At 50.2% G+C, this 19,241-nt stretch overlaps 9 protein-coding genes across 9 annotated transcripts; 3 read left to right on the plus strand and 6 right to left on the minus strand.

Annotated features, from left to right (window-relative positions):
• Window positions 1-365: 365 nt before the first annotated feature.
• BDV17DRAFT_192028 (HSF-type DNA-binding-domain-containing protein) lies at window positions 366-2,762 on the minus strand. Its single transcript, XM_073755124.1, has 6 exons — window positions 2,223-2,762; window positions 2,033-2,131; window positions 1,905-1,972; window positions 1,505-1,848; window positions 1,379-1,448; window positions 366-1,327 (listed from the first exon to the last, which is right to left on the minus strand). Exons 1-6 carry the CDS (start codon window positions 2,561-2,563, stop codon window positions 525-527), a joined length of 1,725 nt encoding a protein of 574 aa, XP_073619106.1. The 5' UTR covers window positions 2,564-2,762; the 3' UTR covers window positions 366-524.
• An 855-nt stretch (window positions 2,763-3,617) lies between these two features.
• BDV17DRAFT_253994 (F-box domain protein) lies at window positions 3,618-5,295 on the minus strand. Its single transcript, XM_073756721.1, has 2 exons — window positions 4,566-5,295; window positions 3,618-4,488 (listed from the first exon to the last, which is right to left on the minus strand). The coding sequence occupies exons 1-2, from the start codon at window positions 5,174-5,176 to the stop codon at window positions 3,627-3,629; spliced, it is 1,473 nt and encodes a 490-aa protein (XP_073619107.1). The 5' UTR covers window positions 5,177-5,295; the 3' UTR covers window positions 3,618-3,626.
• Window positions 5,296-5,397: 102 nt separating this feature from the next.
• On the minus strand, window positions 5,398-7,789 carry BDV17DRAFT_253997 (succinate--CoA ligase (GDP-forming) subunit beta). Its single transcript, XM_073756722.1, has 8 exons — window positions 7,508-7,789; window positions 7,344-7,427; window positions 7,203-7,275; window positions 7,048-7,147; window positions 6,439-6,984; window positions 6,340-6,386; window positions 5,995-6,287; window positions 5,398-5,937 (listed from the first exon to the last, which is right to left on the minus strand). Exons 1-8 carry the CDS (start codon window positions 7,559-7,561, stop codon window positions 5,803-5,805), a joined length of 1,332 nt encoding a protein of 443 aa, XP_073619108.1. The 5' UTR covers window positions 7,562-7,789; the 3' UTR covers window positions 5,398-5,802.
• A 253-nt stretch (window positions 7,790-8,042) lies between these two features.
• On the minus strand, window positions 8,043-9,488 carry BDV17DRAFT_192139 (SDR family oxidoreductase). Its single transcript, XM_073755125.1, has 7 exons — window positions 9,473-9,488; window positions 9,285-9,421; window positions 8,977-9,201; window positions 8,917-8,924; window positions 8,712-8,863; window positions 8,550-8,644; window positions 8,043-8,489 (listed from the first exon to the last, which is right to left on the minus strand). The coding sequence occupies exons 2-7, from the start codon at window positions 9,326-9,328 to the stop codon at window positions 8,120-8,122; spliced, it is 894 nt and encodes a 297-aa protein (XP_073619109.1). The 5' UTR covers window positions 9,329-9,421; window positions 9,473-9,488; the 3' UTR covers window positions 8,043-8,119.
• Window positions 9,489-10,094: 606 nt separating this feature from the next.
• On the plus strand, window positions 10,095-12,127 carry BDV17DRAFT_192177 (putative C4-dicarboxylate transporter/malic acid transport protein). The gene is made up of 4 exons (XM_073755126.1): window positions 10,095-10,597; window positions 10,659-10,974; window positions 11,029-11,439; window positions 11,498-12,127. The coding sequence occupies exons 1-4, from the start codon at window positions 10,234-10,236 to the stop codon at window positions 11,856-11,858; spliced, it is 1,452 nt and encodes a 483-aa protein (XP_073619110.1). The 5' UTR covers window positions 10,095-10,233; the 3' UTR covers window positions 11,859-12,127.
• Window positions 12,023-13,533, plus strand: BDV17DRAFT_192186 (xanthine phosphoribosyltransferase). The gene is made up of 6 exons (XM_073755127.1): window positions 12,023-12,121; window positions 12,221-12,317; window positions 12,480-12,586; window positions 12,661-12,973; window positions 13,027-13,139; window positions 13,199-13,533. Exons 2-6 carry the CDS (start codon window positions 12,285-12,287, stop codon window positions 13,245-13,247), a joined length of 615 nt encoding a protein of 204 aa, XP_073619111.1. The 5' UTR covers window positions 12,023-12,121; window positions 12,221-12,284; the 3' UTR covers window positions 13,248-13,533.
• Window positions 13,534-13,782: 249 nt separating this feature from the next.
• On the minus strand, window positions 13,783-14,230 carry BDV17DRAFT_287808 (dolichol-phosphate mannosyltransferase subunit 3; the record flags this gene model as incomplete). Its single annotated transcript, XM_073761246.1, has 3 exons — window positions 13,783-13,944; window positions 14,063-14,131; window positions 14,183-14,230. 3 exons carry the CDS (start codon window positions 14,228-14,230, stop codon window positions 13,783-13,785), a joined length of 279 nt encoding a protein of 92 aa, XP_073619112.1.
• A 496-nt stretch (window positions 14,231-14,726) lies between these two features.
• On the plus strand, window positions 14,727-17,731 carry BDV17DRAFT_192357 (putative GTP binding protein). Its single transcript, XM_073755128.1, has 6 exons — window positions 14,727-15,212; window positions 15,266-15,400; window positions 15,450-15,569; window positions 15,623-15,757; window positions 15,808-16,991; window positions 17,074-17,731. Exons 1-6 carry the CDS (start codon window positions 14,942-14,944, stop codon window positions 17,158-17,160), a joined length of 1,932 nt encoding a protein of 643 aa, XP_073619113.1. The 5' UTR covers window positions 14,727-14,941; the 3' UTR covers window positions 17,161-17,731.
• A 48-nt stretch (window positions 17,732-17,779) lies between these two features.
• Window positions 17,780-19,109, minus strand: BDV17DRAFT_279552 (60S ribosomal protein eL13; the record flags this gene model as incomplete). Its single annotated transcript, XM_073759736.1, has 5 exons — window positions 17,780-18,217; window positions 18,301-18,459; window positions 18,603-18,649; window positions 18,770-18,803; window positions 19,107-19,109. 5 exons carry the CDS (start codon window positions 19,107-19,109, stop codon window positions 17,780-17,782), a joined length of 681 nt encoding a protein of 226 aa, XP_073619114.1.
• Window positions 19,110-19,241: the final 132 nt, after the last annotated feature.

Consider the following 19,241-nt stretch of genomic DNA (forward strand, 5'->3'; position numbering starts at 1 on the left):
TGAGACCATGATCGGTCACTTTATGATGCTGCACCAAATCAAAAGCCCACCATCCTCTGTCCGCCTCCAAGTATTGATAGTGAAACATGCGGAGCTAGAGCGGAGATGGACTTTATAAAGCAAATATTCATGTGATAAGATGGTGACACAAGCCAGCTTAGATGAGGTGACTGCTGGTACAAGCTCAATCGAGCCTCTAGGCTCATATCGATGAAACTCACAAGAAGGAAAATGTTGTAAGGATAGCAATGGGCGAGGGTGAGAAAGAAGAATAAAATGCAGCTCTCCTGCACAGAACCATGATTTCCAAGAATCCACGCCTAGAGATTGTACAGTGATATCAAACCCAAAGTATATGAAAAATGCCACGCTCCAGGATATGTGATAATAGATATGAGAAATTGCTCTGAATGGTCTTTCCGTTCTTTCCAATAAATGCAAAGGTGGCACAAAGCCACCTGAAAAGGATATCTTTTGGCGCATCTCCGGACAAATGCCGGGAGAAAAATAAGAGTAATCACCAGTTACTCGAGTCTTTTCCGTTTTCGATCATCCGCCGCATATTGATCCTCATCGGGCCGCTCCGCAGTGTCGGCCGGATTCAGTAGAGAATGGACATTGCTAGCCATACTGGATCGGCGGGTAGCAGGTAGGGAAGACTCATGCCGAGGAAACCTAGACCCAAATCCCCAACCATTGTCCGTAGGTCCCTGCTGATCAGGATTCAGCGGCGGAGTAGCAGTTCGTGAAATGTCTTGAAGGCGACGCGGAGCTCCCATCTCATACTGGGCTAATACATCCCGTACTTGCTGCTCACTCGAGGTCGGTGTGCGATGTGGTGACGGGGACCAAGGTGACGTTCCCTGTGAGGGTGGCTGGTTCGGCGGGAACGGGGAGACCCCAGGTGGTGGCCAGCCATGTTGGCGGATGTCCGCTGAAGTATGTCGGCGCGCAAGATTAGGGCCCGGAGGCGAGGATGCGGCAGAAAGATGATGCGGGATTGCTGGCTGCGGAGTAACTATAGATGGAACTTGAGGGCGGCTGTAGTTGGGGGAGAAATTCGGTGCGCCGATTGAGCCGTGACGGCGCGGGGAGGCGGACAAGTGGGGGGGTAAGGGGGGTCGGATCATATTTGGTCGAGATGTGTCCATCAAAGAGGGCCGTCGGCTGTCATCTTGCGGCATCTGCCGAGGCGATAGTGGTGGGCCTGGATCGACTGCAAGGCTTGGTACATGGGGCTGTCGAACAGATAGATAGGTATCTGGAGGGTGCTCAAGGGCCCGTACAGTATCGAGATGCTTCTCCAATTCCACTTGCATGCTCGTCACTGTCATAAGTTAGAGTCGTCCATTTCGAAGCCATGAGAGTTGCGCCATACCATCCCGATATAGGAGACTTTCGCGATCAGGTATCATTCCTTGCAAGAATCGCGATATTGAATGACTCCACTGAAGATATGGTTAGCGGGCATTCTCAAGTCAAGAAAGAACGGAGACAGTTTTACATGATAACATCGGCTGATGCTCTCCGCCATGGCCTGACACCTAGCATTCAGCGCTGAATTTCCCTCCTCGGCCCGGCTAAGGCGATTGTGCATATCGTAAAGAGCATGTTCAAAGCCGGCCAACCGTGCTTCGGTGCTGTCAGGAACCGGCTCCGCCGGCGTACCAGGTTGGGAGACGGCAGTCTTGTGGCCAGGAAATGAGTCTCGATGAATCAAGGCATGGCGCGACGCACGTCGCTTGATCTCTCGTAGTCCGATTAAATCTCCACGTTTGAAGTTTCCGTTGCCATGTTTGAATTCCCAAAGTGCAGAATCAGGAGATCCGGTGTGAAATACGTCGCTCACTATACACCAGAGAGTCAACAAAGCTGCACGCATTTGCGCTCGATGGAGGACGTACCTTTATGGAAACCATACATGTTCAATTGCCTCACAAAGGACGAAATGTTGGTGTGCTTGAAATATTGGCTAGAGGATCAATTAGCGACTGTTTCGGTAATGGAAAGTTATGACGGGCGAAGGACGAACGCGAGGACTTTGGAGAATTCAGAGGTAGGAGACATGACGAAGCTGTCGTTGGTACTGGACCATGATATCAAATGCTGTATGCTCTGATCCTCCAGCATACTAGTACATAAGCATCAGCAAGGCTCTTTTGGCAATGTCCACGACCAGATGAATTCTCCGCTCCGAGGAACCCAGAGCTAACAAAACATACTTGTAGAGCTTATGGATGAAAGCTGTCTGCACGACCTTTGGCTGCTGAGCGGCGGCCGCGGCACCGATAGCTTGGCCGTGAGTCGCATGACTATTCGAATTTCCTGATTCAAAGGCGCCATTGGACGTCGTGGTGGTGTTTGCGCCCGTTCGATCGCTATCTGGGCGTGCAGCGCCTGTGGCGGCGGCCGAAGGAGGCGGAGTGATCTCCATCGGTTCACTCGTCAACGTGCGGGATGGAACAGAGGACGAAAGGACAGGGAGCTTCCGTGTCCTGCCCAGCGCATCTGTAGATCCAGAGGCAACAGTATTTCTCGATGGAAAATCGGCGATACTGCTCATCTCGCGCGGCGGACCAGGGGGTTTATGGGCGACAACGGCCGCACGCCGCGGGCGGGGAACGGGAAGCTAGACCAGGACGGCGAAATTTTTTGCTCGATCGGGAGGCTGTTATGAGGCGAGTCGGGACGGGAAAGAGCTAAGAGTTAGCAGGGTGGAAGAGACGAACAAACGGGAAAGTCGACAGAAGAAAAGCAGCGAACGTGAAGAGAATCTCTAGCCTAGGCTCTCTCCGTAACAGAGCTGATAATCACCAGGAGTAGCTGGGCCAAGCAGGCGCTGATCAACACCCAAGTAGTGTCTCCGCTTCCCGAGTCATGGCGAGGTTCAAAAAGCAATTGGCGCCCGACTCCTAGAAGGTTCCAGCCTTTCAGCACCTTCGCCAACGAGATGCCTCCCGTATGCGTTCCTCCTCCCTTTGCAGAGATGTTTCAAATAGTTGCGCCAATGTCCGGATCTTCCTTCTGAGACTTTCTTTGATGAGAGTTCCTGATTCTGCGGTCGGTGTGGCTTGCGCTGGAACCACGGCGGGCGGAGAGAGAAAGAATGGGTGTGAGAGACAGTCGCAGCCTCGCAGGATTATTCTTATAAAGATCGGATCTGCAGGAAGCTGCTAGTAGTCGGGTAATATCAGCATTCGCTCCCAGATGGCCGCCGGTGGCCAGAGGATTGGAAGTATTGCTCAGTTGGATAGAGCACGCAGTCTCATTTTTGAAGACGATTCAATCATATTTGATGGTGATAGGATAGTTGGAGTAGCAGATGATATAGTACATAAATAACAGAAAGACGAATGAGTGATAAAATGTGGGTGTTGCGGAGCTTGAGAGAGTAGATGGCGAGGGAGATCAGACTCAAGACATGATCAACACAAAATATATCCCACGCTGAGAACTATGTATGTACAATGACTTTCTTCCTAGATTATCCGTTCAATCCTCCATTATACTACAAGTTTCATGTATAGTCATACCCAAATAGATTGAATTCATTCTAGCTCAACTGAAGGTTCATATATATACCCACCTGCAGTGAGGCCACGAAGACAAAGACGAACGGCAAGCGCTCACCTCGTAACTAGGCTCGGCTTCTCTTCTAGCTGACCCGCATCCTCAAAGCACCATGCTTGTGTGCTGGTCGTACTTATCATGGTTACTAGACAGGAATCACCTAGCAAGACATAAGGGGCGGAGAGGGTAGCCCTGCTCGATGGGTGCACGGCAAAGTTCATGTTTTGTGCTGCGTAAAGAGATGGTTCAGCGTATGGCATGGAGACCCAGATGCTTCGCTTGTCGCCGTCAGCTCTGACCCAGTAGAGAATGTCGTTGTCAACGTTGATGATCCAAGGAGGAGCATCGAGGTCGAAGTGCTCTTCACGAAGCATGTGCATACAGAGCCATTGTGATTGCGGTTGGTACGTGACTGGCAGAATCACTCTAGCCTCTTCTCCTGCGGATTGGGCATACAAAAATGCTATCCGCTTTCTTCGGGAATCCTGCATATCATGTTGTATTCCAATGTGCCCCCAAGGCCGGTCTCTGGGCAAAGGTAATTCGCGAGTGTAGGAGCATGCTGTTGAGGAGGTCCCATCTTCGTGAAGTTCATAGTTGACAATGCACAGGCAGGAAGCCCCGGATACATAATATGCTTCCCGAGCGCCCTCTTCCTGTCCAAGGCAGATCGTTGTAAGATATCTAGACGAAGTTTCCAAGCTCACGAGTGCCAGCTGTTGTACATGTTGAATGCTATGGGACCGTTTTGACTGAAGGTCGAAGTGCATGATAAAGCCACACTGTCCACTGCCTTCACAATGGTCTTCGTAATACAAAGCAATCCTGAAGCCGTGTGTATAGAACAGACATACATCCGGGTTGGGTATACGAAAGGTGTGCTCCTCTCCCGTTTGGAGGTCCCAAGCGTGGCAATAGCTACAATATGTCAGCCAATCTGTGACTAGATTCGCGACGATGAAATGGAACAGAAGGATGGGTGTAATTTCACTGACCCCTGCATGGTAAACGCGGCTACCACATTGCTGGAAAGACGGTAATCTCCAATTCTTTCTCGGTGCTCTGTGCAGAAGCGTTGTTTCTTCCCTGTCTTTGTGTCATAGACCGTGATTGTTGTTTCATAGTCAGTGAGCCAAACGAATTTTCCGTTTGAAAGATAGAGACAATCTATCTCCCACTGTGGTAAGTGAGACAGATTTATTGGGAGCAGTGTACTTGGGTTCCCCTGTTCCAGACGAAGTCTCTTTCTTGAATAGCGAGCAAGCGTAGACTGGAAATCGTCTGTGAGAGAGGCTCCAGTGTAGAGGCGATACAGGATGCTGCAAGCCGATTTCGAAGAAAGCACTTTGTGCCATCTCTTCGAGACCCTCCGGAGGAGGTGAAGCTCATCTAGCTTGAGGTATTGGATGATTTGCACGGCGAGTTCCAAGGGTAGGGAGCCGAGGATATCCTTCTGGAAAGATCGTTCGTTAATGCGCTCCTTCACATCTCGCCATTCGTCAGGTCCTAGCTCGTCTATCATTTTGTGATATGCGGTGCGTCGAGCTGAGGTAGTTGTGTCAAGCTGCTTGAACAGAGTGATGATTTCCTGTATTTTAGGGTCCATGGTTCCCTTGGTCTTTGTTTAATCCTTGGAGAGGGAAGCCAGGAACACTCCAAAATCGGTATAGGATGACAAATAATCTTGATTATGACCAAAAAAGCACATGAAACGGTAGATTTGACTTCATCCGATGCTTGCACGGTAGTTGTAGCTGACAAGCCGCGACTACGGTGATATAGTGGAATGGCGGGACCAGATCCCGGCCGCTTTGGCGGAGGGAAGTACCTCGCTGTGCTGCAGCTGTAAGGTATGTACGATTTGCTTACTTTTGTTCACTGTTCCAAGATGGAGAAAAGAATAATGAATACATTGACAATAGGAAATGGTAACCAAGGAAATGAACGATGTACAAGACTTCAATGCTCTCTATTACAGATTCTCCTGATCCTTTCCTCAAAGCCACCTCATTCCCCCATTAGACCTCTTCTGCCCACTGTTTCGGTGTGCCTGGACCGACTATGCTATGGGCAGGAGGACTTTGTTAGCGTCAAATCTAGGCAAATACAACATACAATCCTCCCTCGGCTCATCCCTTTCTAATGGATTTCTGCGAATCGCCCGGTTTACCAGAGAGAGAAAGAAACGAACAAGAAGGCATTGGATGGTAAAAATGAGAACTTCGACGGAGCTTAGATACCGAGAGTGAATTCAACGCCCACGTCGATTTCGCGGGCCAGCTTGACGACCTTAGAGAACTGGACGGACTTCTCCGCGGCGCTCTGGAGGTCTTCAATGGAGAAGATCTTGAGGCCAGATTCGTTGATCTGCAGAGACTAACGTCAGTTTTGTTTCCACTATTTCGTAAACATGGCCAAACTTACCAGCTTGTGAGCCTGCTCCATGTTGGTACCCTGCAACCGCGCAATGATAGGAGTGCGGAGACCCATCTCGTTCACAACGTTGATCAATCCCTGAGCGATGGCGTCGCAGCGGACGATACCACCGAAGATGTTGACGAAGATAGCAGACACCTTGGGATCGCTCGTAATGAGCTCGAAAGCGGATTTGATGGCAGCGGGAGTAGCACCACCGCCGACGTCAAGGAAGTTGGCAGGGCTGCCACCGTTAAGCTTAATGATATCCATGGTAGCCATAGCGAGACCAGCACCGTTGACTAGAGTTTTGTTAGCGCCAGAGTAACTGAGGTGCTTTCCAGCAATACGTACCCAAGCATCCAATGTCACCATCAAGCTTGATAAAGTTCAGACCGTGCCTGTCGGGGTCAGTAATTCGTCGGCTTTGCATAAAAGGGTGTATCGGCGTACTCAGCGGCCTTGACTTCATCAGCGTCCTCCTGTGTCGTGTCCCTCCAGGAGAAGATTTCCTTCTGACGGAAATCGGCATTGTCGTCGAAGCCCAACTTGGCGTCCATGGCCAGGACCTGGTGGTCGGAGGTTTCGGATAGGGGGTTGATCTCAATCTGAGTGGCGTCGGTCTCCATGAAAGCCCTGTAGAGGTTCTGGATGGTCTTTCTAGCGTCGTCAACGCATTGCTCAGAGAAGCCGAGCTCGTTGGCAATCTTGGTAGCGATGGCATCCGTCACGCCGACGTTGATGTCGATGGGGGTAGTGATGATGGCGTCGGGGTTCTCCTTGGCAACAGCCTCAATATCCATACCACCTTGCGACGAAGCAACGATGACGGGGCTCTGGGACTGGCGGTCCATGAGGACGGCAAGGTAGAACTCGCGGCGAGCGAATTTGCGCTCGACAATGAAAACGGAGTTACAAAGACGACCAGCGGCACCGGTTTGCTTGGTAATGAGCTTCTGTCCGATCATCTGGCCAGCGAACATCTTGGCTTCCGTAGGACTAGAGAGACACCCAGAGTCAGTCAAAGGGGGAAACGTTCGGATAGCTCGAATTTAAACTCACGAGTAGATGACGCGCACACCACCCTTGAGGCCGTTGGTGAAGTGACCTTTACCACGACCACCGGCAAGAACCTGAGCCTTGATAACCATGTCATCGTTACCTGCGGAACTGTCTCAGTATGGCGCATCAGTAGCTTGACGAAGGTTGATATGTACCGAGAGACTTGGCGACCTTCTCGGCCTCTTCTGCTGACCGAGCGACTTCACCTTTGGGAACACCGACACCGTACTAGAAGATACGGTCAGTTGAGTAATGCAAGGTGCCGAGCTAACGCGCGATGTTGAGGGGCCACGTACTGATTTGAGCAAGTTGGCGGAAAGGTATTCATGGATGGATAGGTTTCTTTGTTGTTGAGCCAGGCGGGACTGCATAGATGAGCCCTACACGCGAATGGATGTCAGAAAAATCCGTGTTTGAGGTAGAGAACAAGGTACTGAGGATATCATCCTGGGGACCTTACTGTTGCAGCTCTGAGAGCCGCCGAAACTGGCCGACCGCGGGCAAGCTTAAACATGGCGGAGGAAGGAAAGATAAAAGAAAGAGAGGAGAGGTTTATTGTATAGGGGTATGTAAAGAGAGCAAAGAATAACCTCCGACTTTCAGCAACAAGGAATCCTTGGTTGGAGTAGACAGCTTGTGTAGAATGCGCTTCGGGATGATATGGATGTCTTTTTCACGCCGGCATGACTAACCCGGTCGCTACAGCCCGCCGTACCGCTTCCCGGCGCGAAATTACCGGAACGTCAAGAACTCTGACCCGGTCGCCAACGTTGACAGTGGACACTCTAACAGCGGTAACAAGGTTTTTGCACCCGCTTTCAAGATTTTAAGGCACATGTCAGTACAGCAATGTATGTTGCAGCCCTTGGAGCGCATTTTGAGCACAAAATCATTAACCGCGTTGGGGTGGAATCAATGACGGCAAATACTTTACACGGGCAATCGCCGCGCTGATAACGACAGCTACAACACCACTTGCTCTTCTGAGCTTAAGAACAGGCGAATCGTTGACGGCCATTGTCGATACCCTCTCTTCATGCCCACAAATGGTGATTTGCATACTTTACGGTAACTAGTTTCCGATCGCTTTTCTCAACTTGTTCAATCCAAACATTCTGGTCATGGCGGCGTGGGCGAGGCCAGTCCAAGCCCATCCACCCATGAGAAGCCAGATTAGCCAGCTCTTATTTCCCTCCCAAATCCAGCTCTTCCGGCCTCGTGCCCATGGCCAAAGCCAACGCCACGGCGCAGAGCCATATAAGACTTGCGCGACAACACTTCGGGCATAGGCGGTATGCGACATTGCACCGTCCTGGCTGTGTGTAACGCGACGGTTGTACTGGTCTTCAATGGGAGCGTATTTAGAGTTGGGTGCCAGCGTACGCTTCGTGCGTGCAATGCGCGATTGAACACCTCCAGTGACCACAGTAGTGACGTTGACCCTGGCAGCCTAATGTTAGTCGGCGAGCTCGACCAAAGATTATGAAGACATTTTTACGTACCCAAACGGAGCCAACTCCACACGCAAAGTGTCGCTGTAGGAATGCAGAGCGGCCTTGGACGCATTATATATTGATCCAAACACATAAGGGATTGTCTATATGAGACAGGTGAGCCGTGATTTGTCTGATCAACGTCTTACGAGCTTGGGAGGTCGGTCTTACCCCTGCGACTGACCCAATCTGGACTATAGTACCCTTTGCTTTAATGAGTAACGGCACGAAGGTCTTGCAGATGTAGACAACAGAGACGAAGTTGACTTCGAATGTGCTGCGTACTTCAGCGAGGTCAACCTCCGTAGCAGGAACAGTATAATCTGTCATGTCATGAGTATTAAAAACAAGGATAGTCTAGCACAAGGATACATACTGCGGCCTCTAGACTACGTCAGTATAATCTTATTTTGTCCCTCAACAGACAGAAACTTACGCGTTGTTCACGAGATAGTCGAGCCCCTTATCGCCCAGCCTCCTCTCAATCTCTGAATAGCACAGCTGAACGCTATCTTCATCGTCCACTGTCAAACTCAGTGTTTCGATACCCAAAGCTGCGAGATCCTCAAGGGACTTTGCATCTCGAGCGGTTGCAAACACGCGCAAACCATGTCTATGAAATTCGCGACAAAGAGCGTTTCCAATTCCTCCAGGGGCGCAACTGCATAAAGAATTAGCAGGGACTGATATATTTTGCTGAGCCTGAGACATTTTCCAGGATACATCAAAGAACAAGAGTCTTACCCTGTTATCAGGACCGACTTTCGTTTGTCGCTTTCGGTAGACATTGCGGTTAGCTAACTGGAGGTTATTGGCAGCTTCCTAGAGACAGCGCGCTATATCGACCTAGCCGGTTGATGCAACATAGAGGGCAAGCCGGGCTCAGATAGTTTAGATAAGGAGCTAGACCTCGGGTGGTGCTAGGCTCGTACCATGTGCAGTGGAAACCCCCGGGGCCGTACGCCAAGAACCTCGGAGTACAGAGACTGAACGAATACCCCAGGCAGAGGCTAACCTCCCCGGTACTCACATCAATTCTACACAGTTTGAGCAGTTCTTTACCTCGACCATGATACCTGAAGAGTACTTAATGTACTCTGCGCGTACTCCGCACGTGGCAAATGGGCTCGAAACTCGAAATCGATTGCCTTTGGAGATGCTCGTGCGCAGATCATCTCGTCTGTCGTCATCTCGCCTCGTTCCCGTATTTGTAGGCGACATGTCTCGGAGTTCTTTTTGGGCTGGTGGGTGATTATCGGACTCACCTGAATAGTGATGGGTATCCAGATGATCTCTACGGTTACCATACTCCCATTTTCAAGTATACAGATCCTGTGATTTGTTGATAACTGCGGATCTCCGATCAGCTCGCCAACGAAGCCGATTATCCGTGACGGTGGGGGTCCGCACACCATTAAATAGCAGTCAGAGCTTCCAATACCTTCATCTTGCTCCTTCGCCTAGAGCTTTCTGGGCCGTCGCTCATTGGAAACATCCTACGAAGATCGAAAACTCGTGTGCATAATTCGGCCTACCGGTTGAGGGGCGAGATTATTTGATCGCCACTGGTGTCCATAAGCGATGATCCCATGAATGAGACGCAAAATGATCATCAGCTCTCAAATGAGAAGGTAAATATAGACGGAGAAGGCCACTGTTCGCGGCCTAGTGCATCCATCGCCAAAACCACATAATGCATCTCGACCTTCCTCCGCCTCCCAGACATCTAAGGCGTCCTGGTGCCGATGGTTACCGCACCCCAACCATTGAGGATACAGAAGAGGGCTTGTCGAAAGCACTCTCGAATGGCGACAGCAGCAATGTAATGCTTCAGACACCAGGCTCGCGTCTGCGCGAGGTCCATTCTTCAGCTCTTGAGTCTACACATAGCCCTCTAGTACGTCGTGCACAGAATGAAGTCGAGATTCCTATAGCTCGGTCGATATCTGAAACCACTGCTGGGAAGCTCAATTGGAAGAAGCGGATACGGCACTTCACTTGGGCTTTTTTCACTTTGACCATGGCCACAGGTGGAATTGCTAATGTGATTTACAATAGTAATTGACCCCTAATTGCCCTACATCTTGGATCCTTATGCTGTCACTAACCAGAGAATAGTCCCTTATAGATTTCGAGGCTTAGACACCATTGGAATAATCTTCTTCCTCGCAAATATCGTCTTCTATCTCGTGATATGGGCCATACTGCTCACTCGATTCTATCTATTTCCGTATACTTTTAAAGCCTCTTTTCTGCACCCTACAGAGTCATTGTTTGTTCCAGCATCGGTAGTCTCATTCGGGACAATTTTGATCAACATCTCACAATATGGCACCGATAATACATGGCCATGGCTCACAGATGCCGTCCATGTTTTGTTCTGGGTTGATTCTGCTCTGGCGGTCATTTCATCTGCCGGTGTCTATCTCCTATTGTGAGTCACGTACGGCAACCACTGTGTATAATCGACGAGGCTGACCAAGTCTAGGTGGTCTACGCAGACCTTCACCATAGCACAAATGACGCCAATTTGGATTTTCCCGGCCTATCCTATGTTGATCATTGGACCTCACGCTGGGCTTCTGAGCGCTAAATTGGAGCCCTCTCGAGCAGTGGCAATCATCATCGGAGGCACCACTATTCAGGGGGTGGGCTTCTTGGTCTCATTGATGGTCTATTCAGCCTTCATCTATCGATTAATGTCTCAGAAGTTGCCTAAGGAGAACATCCGACCAGGAATGTTTGTCTCTGTCGGCCCTAGTGCCTTCACAGTAGCTAGCATTGTGACTATGGCTGCACAGGCTAACAGGTGTTTTCCGGATAACTTCATGGGCGACGGTGCCCTGGCTGCTTTTGTTCTGAAAGTTTTTGCCAATTTCGCCTCTCTATGGCTATGGGGGTAAGCAAATATAAGTCCGTTAGGTGCAGTTGGTGGCATTGGGGCTAACATTTCCTAGACTGGCGATCTTCTTTTTCTTCATCGCAAGTTTTGCGCACTTGTCAACCATCGGACCCGGTCGGATGGTCTTCACCATGGCATGGTTCTCGTTTGTCTTCCCTAATACTGCGTTGATCACCTCGACTTTCGCAATTGGAAATGCCTTTTCGTGCAGGCCGATTCTAATACTCGGATGCGCCATGGTCATCCCCCTTCTGCTGATATATGGCTTTGTTGTCTACATGATGGTCCGTGCCATTTACTTCCGCCATATACTCTGGCCGCAAAAGGGAGAAGACAAAGATGAGGGCGGATTTGAGATCAAGGAAATCAGACCCCTCGCAGTGGGCGAGGACACGGGCGAAGACACCCCGGTCTGAAGAGCCGTTAAGTTTATTGTTAGGTAACGAATGATGCAATCATTGGTCGTTCCTATTTATTGGAGCCATCGCACCAATCGGAACTATGTGCGAGGCATGCAAAAGTATCATCACAAAGTAAAACCGGCGTCTGTGTAGATGGACGCCATGGTGGACGAACGTTATGTGGGTAGTATACAGAGCAAAGAGTGGCGGCAGGCTCCGATGGGAGTCTCCACATCTTATCCGGGGCGATAGCTAACTTTTTTTTTCTCTTACCCCTCGTGAGTCGTGCTTCTTTTCTTTGTCTTCTATTGTTGTCTATCTTTTCTTCTCAGTCCTTTATACCTGCTACCTCGAAGCTCACAGAGCAGAAAGCTCAGTTCTACGCACGGCTCACACATCGCCCTTGTCTTATCGTGATATCCGCCACTTCTTATCGCCAAGATGCCGCAAAAAGTCTATGTCACCTACAACAAGGTGTGTTCTCTCGAGGTTCTGTGCGACTTACTTTGGCGCCTCGACTTTGTCGACAAACCTGCGCCTGCTGATCCGATCTTTATAAGAATGATTGCGGGGCTCTGATGTCGCGAAATGCATGCCTTGAAGATCAGTTTTCTAACGCATTATGCCATGCGATAGGTCCACCAGCTATGCCAATCTTCCGCTGAGCAGATCCTGAACACATTCCACCCCAACTTGATGATCGCTATTGGTGGAGGCGGCTATGTTCCTGCTCGAATTCTTCGGTAAGTCGGACGAACCTGGTTGCGAGAACAAGACAGGAACAGGCAATCTGACGAGTTTCTGTTTCCCCCACTAGATCGTTCCTCAAGCGCCCCGGCGAGCCTAACATCCCCATCCAGGCCATCGGCCTTTCGCTCTACGAGGACCTCGGTCGCGGCGACCCGGAGGAAGTTCCCGGCACAAAGGTTACCCGCACACAGTGGTTGGATCTGAGCTCTCTGGAGATGGCCAATCTGATTGGCAAGAACATCCTCATTGTTGATGAAGTCGATGACACAAGGACGACCCTCGAGTATGCCGTGCGCGAGCTCCAGAAGGATGTCGAACAAGCGCAGAAGCAGCTTGGCCGGGAGGGTGAGAAGACGAACTTCTTCGTCTTCGTTCTGCACGTACGTTGTATCCCCTTACATGCGCTATCGACAAAGACTAACACCCCCAGCAGAACAAGAACAAGGAGAAGAAGGGTCAACTCCCTGCAGACATGATGGAGTCTGGTCGTTACCACGCCGCTGTCACCACTGATGATGTTTGGATCTGCTACCCTTGGGAAGCCAAGTACGATTTCTCTGTCCTCTTGAGTCGTATTTGTTCGGCAACTAACGGTTATCCTATAGGGACATTGAGGAGCACGATGCGCTGGCTGCGGCCAACCCTCTCCTCTAAACTAGATGAGCTTCCGCTACCTCCTCTTAGACTTCAAGTCGCGGCGCCGAAGCGAGTCGTACAAAATCTGGTCGGCGGATGGCTTGGTCTCATCTCGACGCGCGGACGATTTTAGACGTCATATTACGAGCGGTGTTTTTGATGAATTCTTGATAGATAAAAGCAATCCTTTACAGCAGATCTTCCTGCGATTTGACCACTTGCGAAGACTAGACAAGCTTGCTCGCTCTACTACCCTTGCTCGCCGTTTTGCTCTTTGGAAGTAATTTTCACTTATGAGTCCCACGTCTTAGCACAATGCCACAATTCTGCCAATTCGCATGAAATACACAAGATCATCGTGTACAGATTAAATGACGCCCTAGCAAGCAAAGACAAATTCCCATATAATAGTAGTATATTTTACAAAATCCCCCTCCCCTTCTCTTCCGTCCTCACCCTTCTTTCCCCGAATACACCCAAGAACCAGGAACCAGGCATCAATTAAATATAATAAAGGAACAATTAGATCGGTCTGAGCCTTTGCTCATATCACTTAGTCAATGTCAACATTCGCCTTGCGCAGCTCAGTCTTAGCCTGCTCGATCTCCGCCTGCAACTCCTTGTGCGCCTCGGGGACATCGTGGAAGGTGAGGATCGCCAGGCCCAGGCGGCCGAGAAGGTAACAACCGAAGGATATCAGGGCGTAGAAGGGGAGCTAAACGCACATCTTTGTTAGCTGGGTTGTAGGTCGATATGGAGGGAGGGTATAGGGAGGTAAGTAGGCGGGTAGTAAGGTAAGTTGCATGCAAGTCGTAGGGGGAGATGCGACGTACAACGGGGATGACTTCTTGCTGGATGGTTTCGTTGAGGGGGACAAGGCCGAGGTAGAGGGATAGGTAGAGCTGAGGTTTTGTTAGCTTAGTTAACAGCGTAGGGGAGGGGGTATAACGTACGGAGGAGACGAGGAGGAGGACCGAGAGGGTCTGCTGGGCGCGCGTCATTGTGAGGACTTTTGGCGGTTGTTTCTTCGTGTTAGAGCGGGCGGCGCTATGAGTATTGTGAAATACGGAAATGCAATGGTGATTGAAAAAGGAGCGCAAGGTAATGAGGGACTGGATGGAGGAGAGCTCGAAGTGGACACTGACACTGATTTGGTTCAGGTGTTTGAAGGTTGACCGCGGAGGTGGCGTATCGATCGCGTATCATAGATTACCACAGATAAAAGTAAACTCATGGACCTGCCTAGAACACCCTATATCATATAAGATGATCAGTGTAATTTTTCTACGAGGCTCATGCTCTCTCGTCTACAGACTCAACCATTAGCATCTCTAAGGATATGAGAGCTCTGCGCATTGGGCATAGCGATACACAATCGTACGGCTTTACGTACACTAGTCGCAGCTGCCTGTTTGTCGCCTCAGGCCGCGATGTGTCGATATAAAGCTGCTCTATAATCTTCTTCTTGCACTACCAGCATTTTTCCGCAGTCAACAAATATCATCGTCCAGAATATCACAGTTTATAGGTCGCGGGAAGAAGGACAGCCCTATAGATGAGAACTTTGGATTCTGCATCTTACCCCTTACAGGCAGCCCCATATAAATACGGAGGGAGACGTGCACCATAAGCTTCGATTCTCCAGGCCCAGCGCATCACAGTCGAAACTTAGCAGAGACAACGCTTCTGCACAGAGTACTCAGGCTCGAAACATGGCGAAACTGCACAGTCCTTCGCTAGAGGAATTGTTTGACGAGTCGGCACAATTACCCCCCGCAACAGAATCACCCCGCGCGGAGACGCTATCGTTACCGGAGCAAGAAGCTCTTCTACAATCGTTGAAGGATGCATTGACGAAGGCAGAGCCAGAGAGCGATAAGGCGACCTTTGAGGGTGTGCCGGGCACACTATCCAAGCTCTGGCATTCTCAGTCCGGGCTCTTGCTACAGGCTACAGAAGCTCTCGCAAATGGGAGTAGAAACCGTCAGTATATCACTCTCCCCTATACTACTGGTACATTGCTGATTATATTTCAGCTGCATTTCGTCTTGCGTATGGCCAGGTGGGGATTCTCAGTTTCTTCCTGCGGCTTATAGCTTCAAGAGAGGTCACTGATAGCAGCCTGATTCTTCATTGTCTGAGGCTCATTGGGAACTCTTGTGCTGATACTGGTAGGCTGAGAATTTCTTGCAGAACGCACAAAAAGTTGACCACCTGTAGACGAAAACCGGGCAACTGTGGTAAATGACAACTATACATTTGCTATTTTACGGCATTTACTACGGCCTGGACTCATTCAAGTCGTGATCCCTGTTATATACAATCTATGCATTGACTATGGTATGGCCCTGCGAAGTATATATACGACTCTGTTATAGCTAAATATTGTACAGAGCCTGCTCAGTCTCAGTTAGCGGCAAACAAAATCGTATATATACTTCTAAGACTACTTGAAGACGAGGCGTTCCAGGGAAACGATGCTTTGATTGACTACGCATATGAGCTGATAGAACTGGTCGGCGAGAAAGGTAAGTGTCGCCTCCTGTTTTCGGTCCTTTTACTAATATTGTAATCCCAGAGCAAGGCATTGAAAGCTCTCCTGATGGAACTCTCTCGCTACTGGTAGCCCTCGCCTTAAAGCAGGAGGCCCCAGCCCAATTCTCTATCCTTGCAAGCTGCATCGCGGCATATCTGAACAATATCAGATATCATAATCTCTGTATATCGAAAGGCATGACCCCCGATATACTATCTTTACTCAAGCGATCGCCGTCTTCCTATCCATCAAGTCCAAGTGACGAGACACAAGCGCACACACAGGCACGACTCAAGGTCAACCAGGCGATGGCAGAGCTATCCGCCTCGCCGCTCTTCGCCGAAACCTACCCCCTAGACTCGCCTCTCTCGCAAACGCTCAAAGCCTGGCTGAATAGCTCAGATGATCAGCTCCAGATTTGCGCTTGCATCATGCTCGGTAACCTCGCGCGGTCCGATGAAGTCTGCATAACGATGGTCAGAGACCTGAAAATCCACGAAGACGTGATAGGCCTCCTCAACAGCAATGCTAGAGGCGCAGCCCTGCATGCAGCGGTCGGATTTCTCAAGAACCTGGCCATTGCTAGTGACAATAGGCTTCGTATAGGCGAGGCTGGTATTCTGCCAGCCATTGCTCGCCTATGGGCGTTCGAGACCATTCCGCAAGTCCAGCTTGTGGCAACCAGTATCACTCGGCAATTAATAATCTCCTCGATTGAGAACATTAGTCGCCTACTAGAGCCTGTTGCTCCGTCATCAGACAACAGACAGCGGACTTACCTCTCGATTCTCCTGGCTCTCTTCGAAAAGACCGACTCAACCCCCATAAAAACAGAAATCGGACGCATAATAGCATCACTCTGCCGCACACTCGTTCCTAAATCCAAGAATAGCGAGGAAGCCGATTCCTCAGCCGATGCTCTCCTCGACACACTATTTACCCGCCACGAAGGCATAGCGCACCCGCTGGGCGCTATGGTCACTCAGACCCAATGGCCAGTTGTCCGGAGCGAGGGATGGTTCGCGTTCGCCCTGATGGCATCCACGCAAGCCGGTGCTGAGGCCGTTATTTCTGGTCTGCAGAGTATCGATGGGCTCTCGCTCATTGAGCAGTCTTTGAGCTCTGAGGAACATAGCGAGGACAATGAGACGGAGAAGGTGCAATGGCGCAAGGATCGTGACAATATTGTTGTTTTGGTACAGGAGCTGCTGAAGAATAAGAATGAGGTATGTTGGTTGCATTTTATACTTTTGTGCTCTTTCCTGTCGTTGGGTTGGATAGAGTGTGCTAACATTATGGTTTCTTTAGCTGGCCACGATTGATGCTGCTTGGAGATCTAAGGTGCAGGATCTGATAAGACGTCATGTTTCGCAAACTCGCAAGGAGGGTAATTGAGTATTTTCAAACTTGGGTTATCGTATGCCTTTTGAGATAGATTATAGATAAGCACGTATACGTGCATGACCAGGGAGTTGAAACATGATGAGACGATGAGCTTATGCTACTTATTTTCTCTTACCTACGTTGGCTGCAATATGCGATGTTTGTTAAATCAGTGGTAGGGAACAGAAAAATCCTCTAACAACTTGTGCTAAACGCAGCGGTAGGCCTTTCTATCTCGAATTTCGTCCACCCCACAAGGCCATAAAGTCTACGAGGCTGCCCTGCCTTCTCGCCGCAAGACACCTGTGGTTGCGATTATACAGTGCGCTTCTTTAATAAGCCCAGAGGGCAACAGGACACAAGGTTCAGACATTCGCGTTTCATTCAGGGTAGTTCAGAAGCACCTTTTTATCTCTGGTCAAGGACAAACGAGGCAGGAGGAAATAGGAGGAAAGAGGATAAGGAGAAAATCGGGACGCCAGCCAATCCCAAGCCATGCCACAGTACACTTAGTAGGTATAGGTATGCGAGAGGGTAGTAGAATAATCCCCAATATGAAAATCGACGACCGGATTCATCATTAGCTGAAGATTTTTGAGCGCATAATTCGGTTAGGTACAAAAGGAGTTGTTTATTTCTTAGCGGCAGACTCCTCCTCAGCCTTGACACGAGCACGCTTCTCGCGGATACCCTGGTAGCGGGCTTCGCTGCGGGCCTCCCGCAGCCGGCGGTATGCAGCCTCCTCGCCCTTGGGCAGGTCGTCGCGCTTGACCTCGGTGACGGCCTCCTCGGCGGTAGTGTTCTTGATGGGCAGGATGGCGCCGAGCTTGGTGGCGTAGCCCTGGGTCTGGCCCTCAGCGGCGAAGGCAGCCTTGGCGGCGTTGACCTCCTCAGCGGAGGAGTCGAGCTTCTTGAACTGGCCGCTCTTGCGGGGGAAGAGGATCAGGCGGGCCTTGTAGTCCTGGAGGCGAGCAACATTGGCGACGAGGGACTCCTTGGAGTAGTTGTTGCGGCGGTGGTCAACGGCGATACCGATGGTGCGGGCGAGCTTCTTGGGGATACCGGCTTCCTGTTGATTGCGAAAAATTCACATGAGTTTCCATTTTTCCCATAGAGCAAAGTTGCTCGATCGTTGCGTGCGGAAATCTTTACCTTCAGCTCAGCAAGGGTGAAACCACGACCGGCACGGACACGGCGGTTGTACTTGACGGTAGGGCATCGCACAACAGGACGCAGCTTATCGACGGGGCGAGGGGCAACAGCGGCGGCCTTCGCGAGACGGGCCTCACGACGGCTGTGCTTGCGACCGGCCTATATCCAAGAAAAAAAAAACCCCCTGTCAGTCCGTCGACCTCCCAGATCATCGGGTAAAAATTCGTCTCGATAAAAACTCCATCATCCATGTTGTTTTTTCCGACACAAATTTACCCAGGATAGGCTCGAAAATATCGTACCTGCTCGAAGTGCACGCGGACACGACGTTGCCAGTCCTTGTGGAAGTCTATAACAGATCCCCATCAGTAACTCAATTCATGAATATTCCCATCGCTCATCGTAATTCTAATCGCGTTCGTCGAAAGCAAAAACGGCCTCTCATTCTCGATCATCGGGTGCCACTCACGGTGCTTCTGAATCTGGTTGTTGTGCTTGATCGCCTATATCACCCAAGAGATCTCATCAGCACATGTCGCCCTTCCCAAGAATAAAACAGAGCGATTCCCGTCTCTCATTCTATTCCATCATCTCAAAGCAGCAGGATAGCGTCGAAGTACGCACCATTGTGTCGGACGGGGATCAACCGGAGCTTGTCGTGGTCGTCGTGGGATGCTGGTCGTATCTCAAAAACTCCTCCGTCTCAATATTAGTGGAACTTTTCGGGTTCCAATGTGGCCGCGGGACTCGCTCACCGCCTCGCTTAGCGAGCCCTACCCTCCTTGCCCGATTCGGAACCCTTCGACCATGGACACCTCCATATGGGTATCATTATTGAGCTGGCAATAATCTGATGGCAGTGCAATGATTGAGGCACTATTTACTTCCTTGCCCTTGATACTACTACTGCACATTTCTATGGCTGCTGGTAACTATCTCTA

This window comes from Aspergillus undulatus (genome assembly GCF_047715775.1).
Source record: "Aspergillus undulatus strain CBS 261.88 unplaced genomic scaffold BDV17scaffold_6, whole genome shotgun sequence".
NCBI lineage: Eukaryota > Fungi > Ascomycota > Eurotiomycetes > Eurotiales > Aspergillaceae > Aspergillus > Aspergillus undulatus.

Excerpts from the sequence above, each read along its gene's own strand:
- BDV17DRAFT_192028 (XM_073755124.1), bottom strand. The coding sequence starts at position 2,563 with ATGAGCAGTATCGCCGATTTTCCATCGAGAAATACTGTTGCCTCTGGA. Across the intron at positions 2,132-2,222 it reads TTCATCCATAAGCTCTACAA|TATGCTGGAGGATCAGAGCA; the intron begins GTATGTTTTGTT and ends CTTATGTACTAG. Across the intron at positions 1,973-2,032 it reads GAATTCTCCAAAGTCCTCGC|CCAATATTTCAAGCACACCA; the intron begins GTTCGTCCTTCG and ends TTGATCCTCTAG.
- BDV17DRAFT_253994 (XM_073756721.1), bottom strand. The coding sequence starts at position 5,176 with ATGGACCCTAAAATACAGGAAATCATCACTCTGTTCAAGCAGCTTGAC. Across the intron at positions 4,489-4,565 it reads GCCGCGTTTACCATGCAGGG|CTATTGCCACGCTTGGGACC; the intron begins GTCAGTGAAATT and ends GACATATTGTAG.
- BDV17DRAFT_253997 (XM_073756722.1), bottom strand. The coding sequence starts at position 7,561 with ATGTTTAAGCTTGCCCGCGGTCGGCCAGTTTCGGCGGCTCTCAGAGCT. Across the intron at positions 6,288-6,339 it reads TGGTGACATTGGATGCTTGG|TCAACGGTGCTGGTCTCGCT; the intron begins GTACGTATTGCT and ends ACAAAACTCTAG. Across the intron at positions 5,938-5,994 it reads TGGAGCAGGCTCACAAGCTG|ATCAACGAATCTGGCCTCAA; the intron begins GTAAGTTTGGCC and ends TAGTCTCTGCAG.
- BDV17DRAFT_192139 (XM_073755125.1), bottom strand. The coding sequence starts at position 9,328 with ATGTCTACCGAAAGCGACAAACGAAAGTCGGTCCTGATAACAGG. Across the intron at positions 9,202-9,284 it reads AAGTCGGTCCTGATAACAGG|TTGCGCCCCTGGAGGAATTG; the intron begins GTAAGACTCTTG and ends TTCTTTATGCAG. Across the intron at positions 8,645-8,711 it reads AGATTGGGTCAGTCGCAGGG|ACAATCCCTTATGTGTTTGG; the intron begins GTAAGACCGACC and ends TGTCTCATATAG.
- BDV17DRAFT_192177 (XM_073755126.1), top strand. The coding sequence starts at position 10,234 with ATGCATCTCGACCTTCCTCCGCCTCCCAGACATCTAAGGCGTCCTGGT. Across the intron at positions 10,975-11,028 it reads GCCGGTGTCTATCTCCTATT|GTGGTCTACGCAGACCTTCA; the intron begins GTGAGTCACGTA and ends GACCAAGTCTAG. Across the intron at positions 11,440-11,497 it reads GCCTCTCTATGGCTATGGGG|ACTGGCGATCTTCTTTTTCT; the intron begins GTAAGCAAATAT and ends AACATTTCCTAG.
- BDV17DRAFT_192186 (XM_073755127.1), top strand. The coding sequence starts at position 12,285 with ATGCCGCAAAAAGTCTATGTCACCTACAACAAG. Across the intron at positions 12,587-12,660 it reads GTTCCTGCTCGAATTCTTCG|ATCGTTCCTCAAGCGCCCCG; the intron begins GTAAGTCGGACG and ends TTCCCCCACTAG. Across the intron at positions 13,140-13,198 it reads TGCTACCCTTGGGAAGCCAA|GGACATTGAGGAGCACGATG; the intron begins GTACGATTTCTC and ends GTTATCCTATAG.
- BDV17DRAFT_192357 (XM_073755128.1), top strand. The coding sequence starts at position 14,942 with ATGGCGAAACTGCACAGTCCTTCGCTAGAGGAATTGTTTGACGAGTCG. Across the intron at positions 15,570-15,622 it reads CAATCTATGCATTGACTATG|AGCCTGCTCAGTCTCAGTTA; the intron begins GTATGGCCCTGC and ends AATATTGTACAG. Across the intron at positions 16,992-17,073 it reads TGCTGAAGAATAAGAATGAG|CTGGCCACGATTGATGCTGC; the intron begins GTATGTTGGTTG and ends TGGTTTCTTTAG.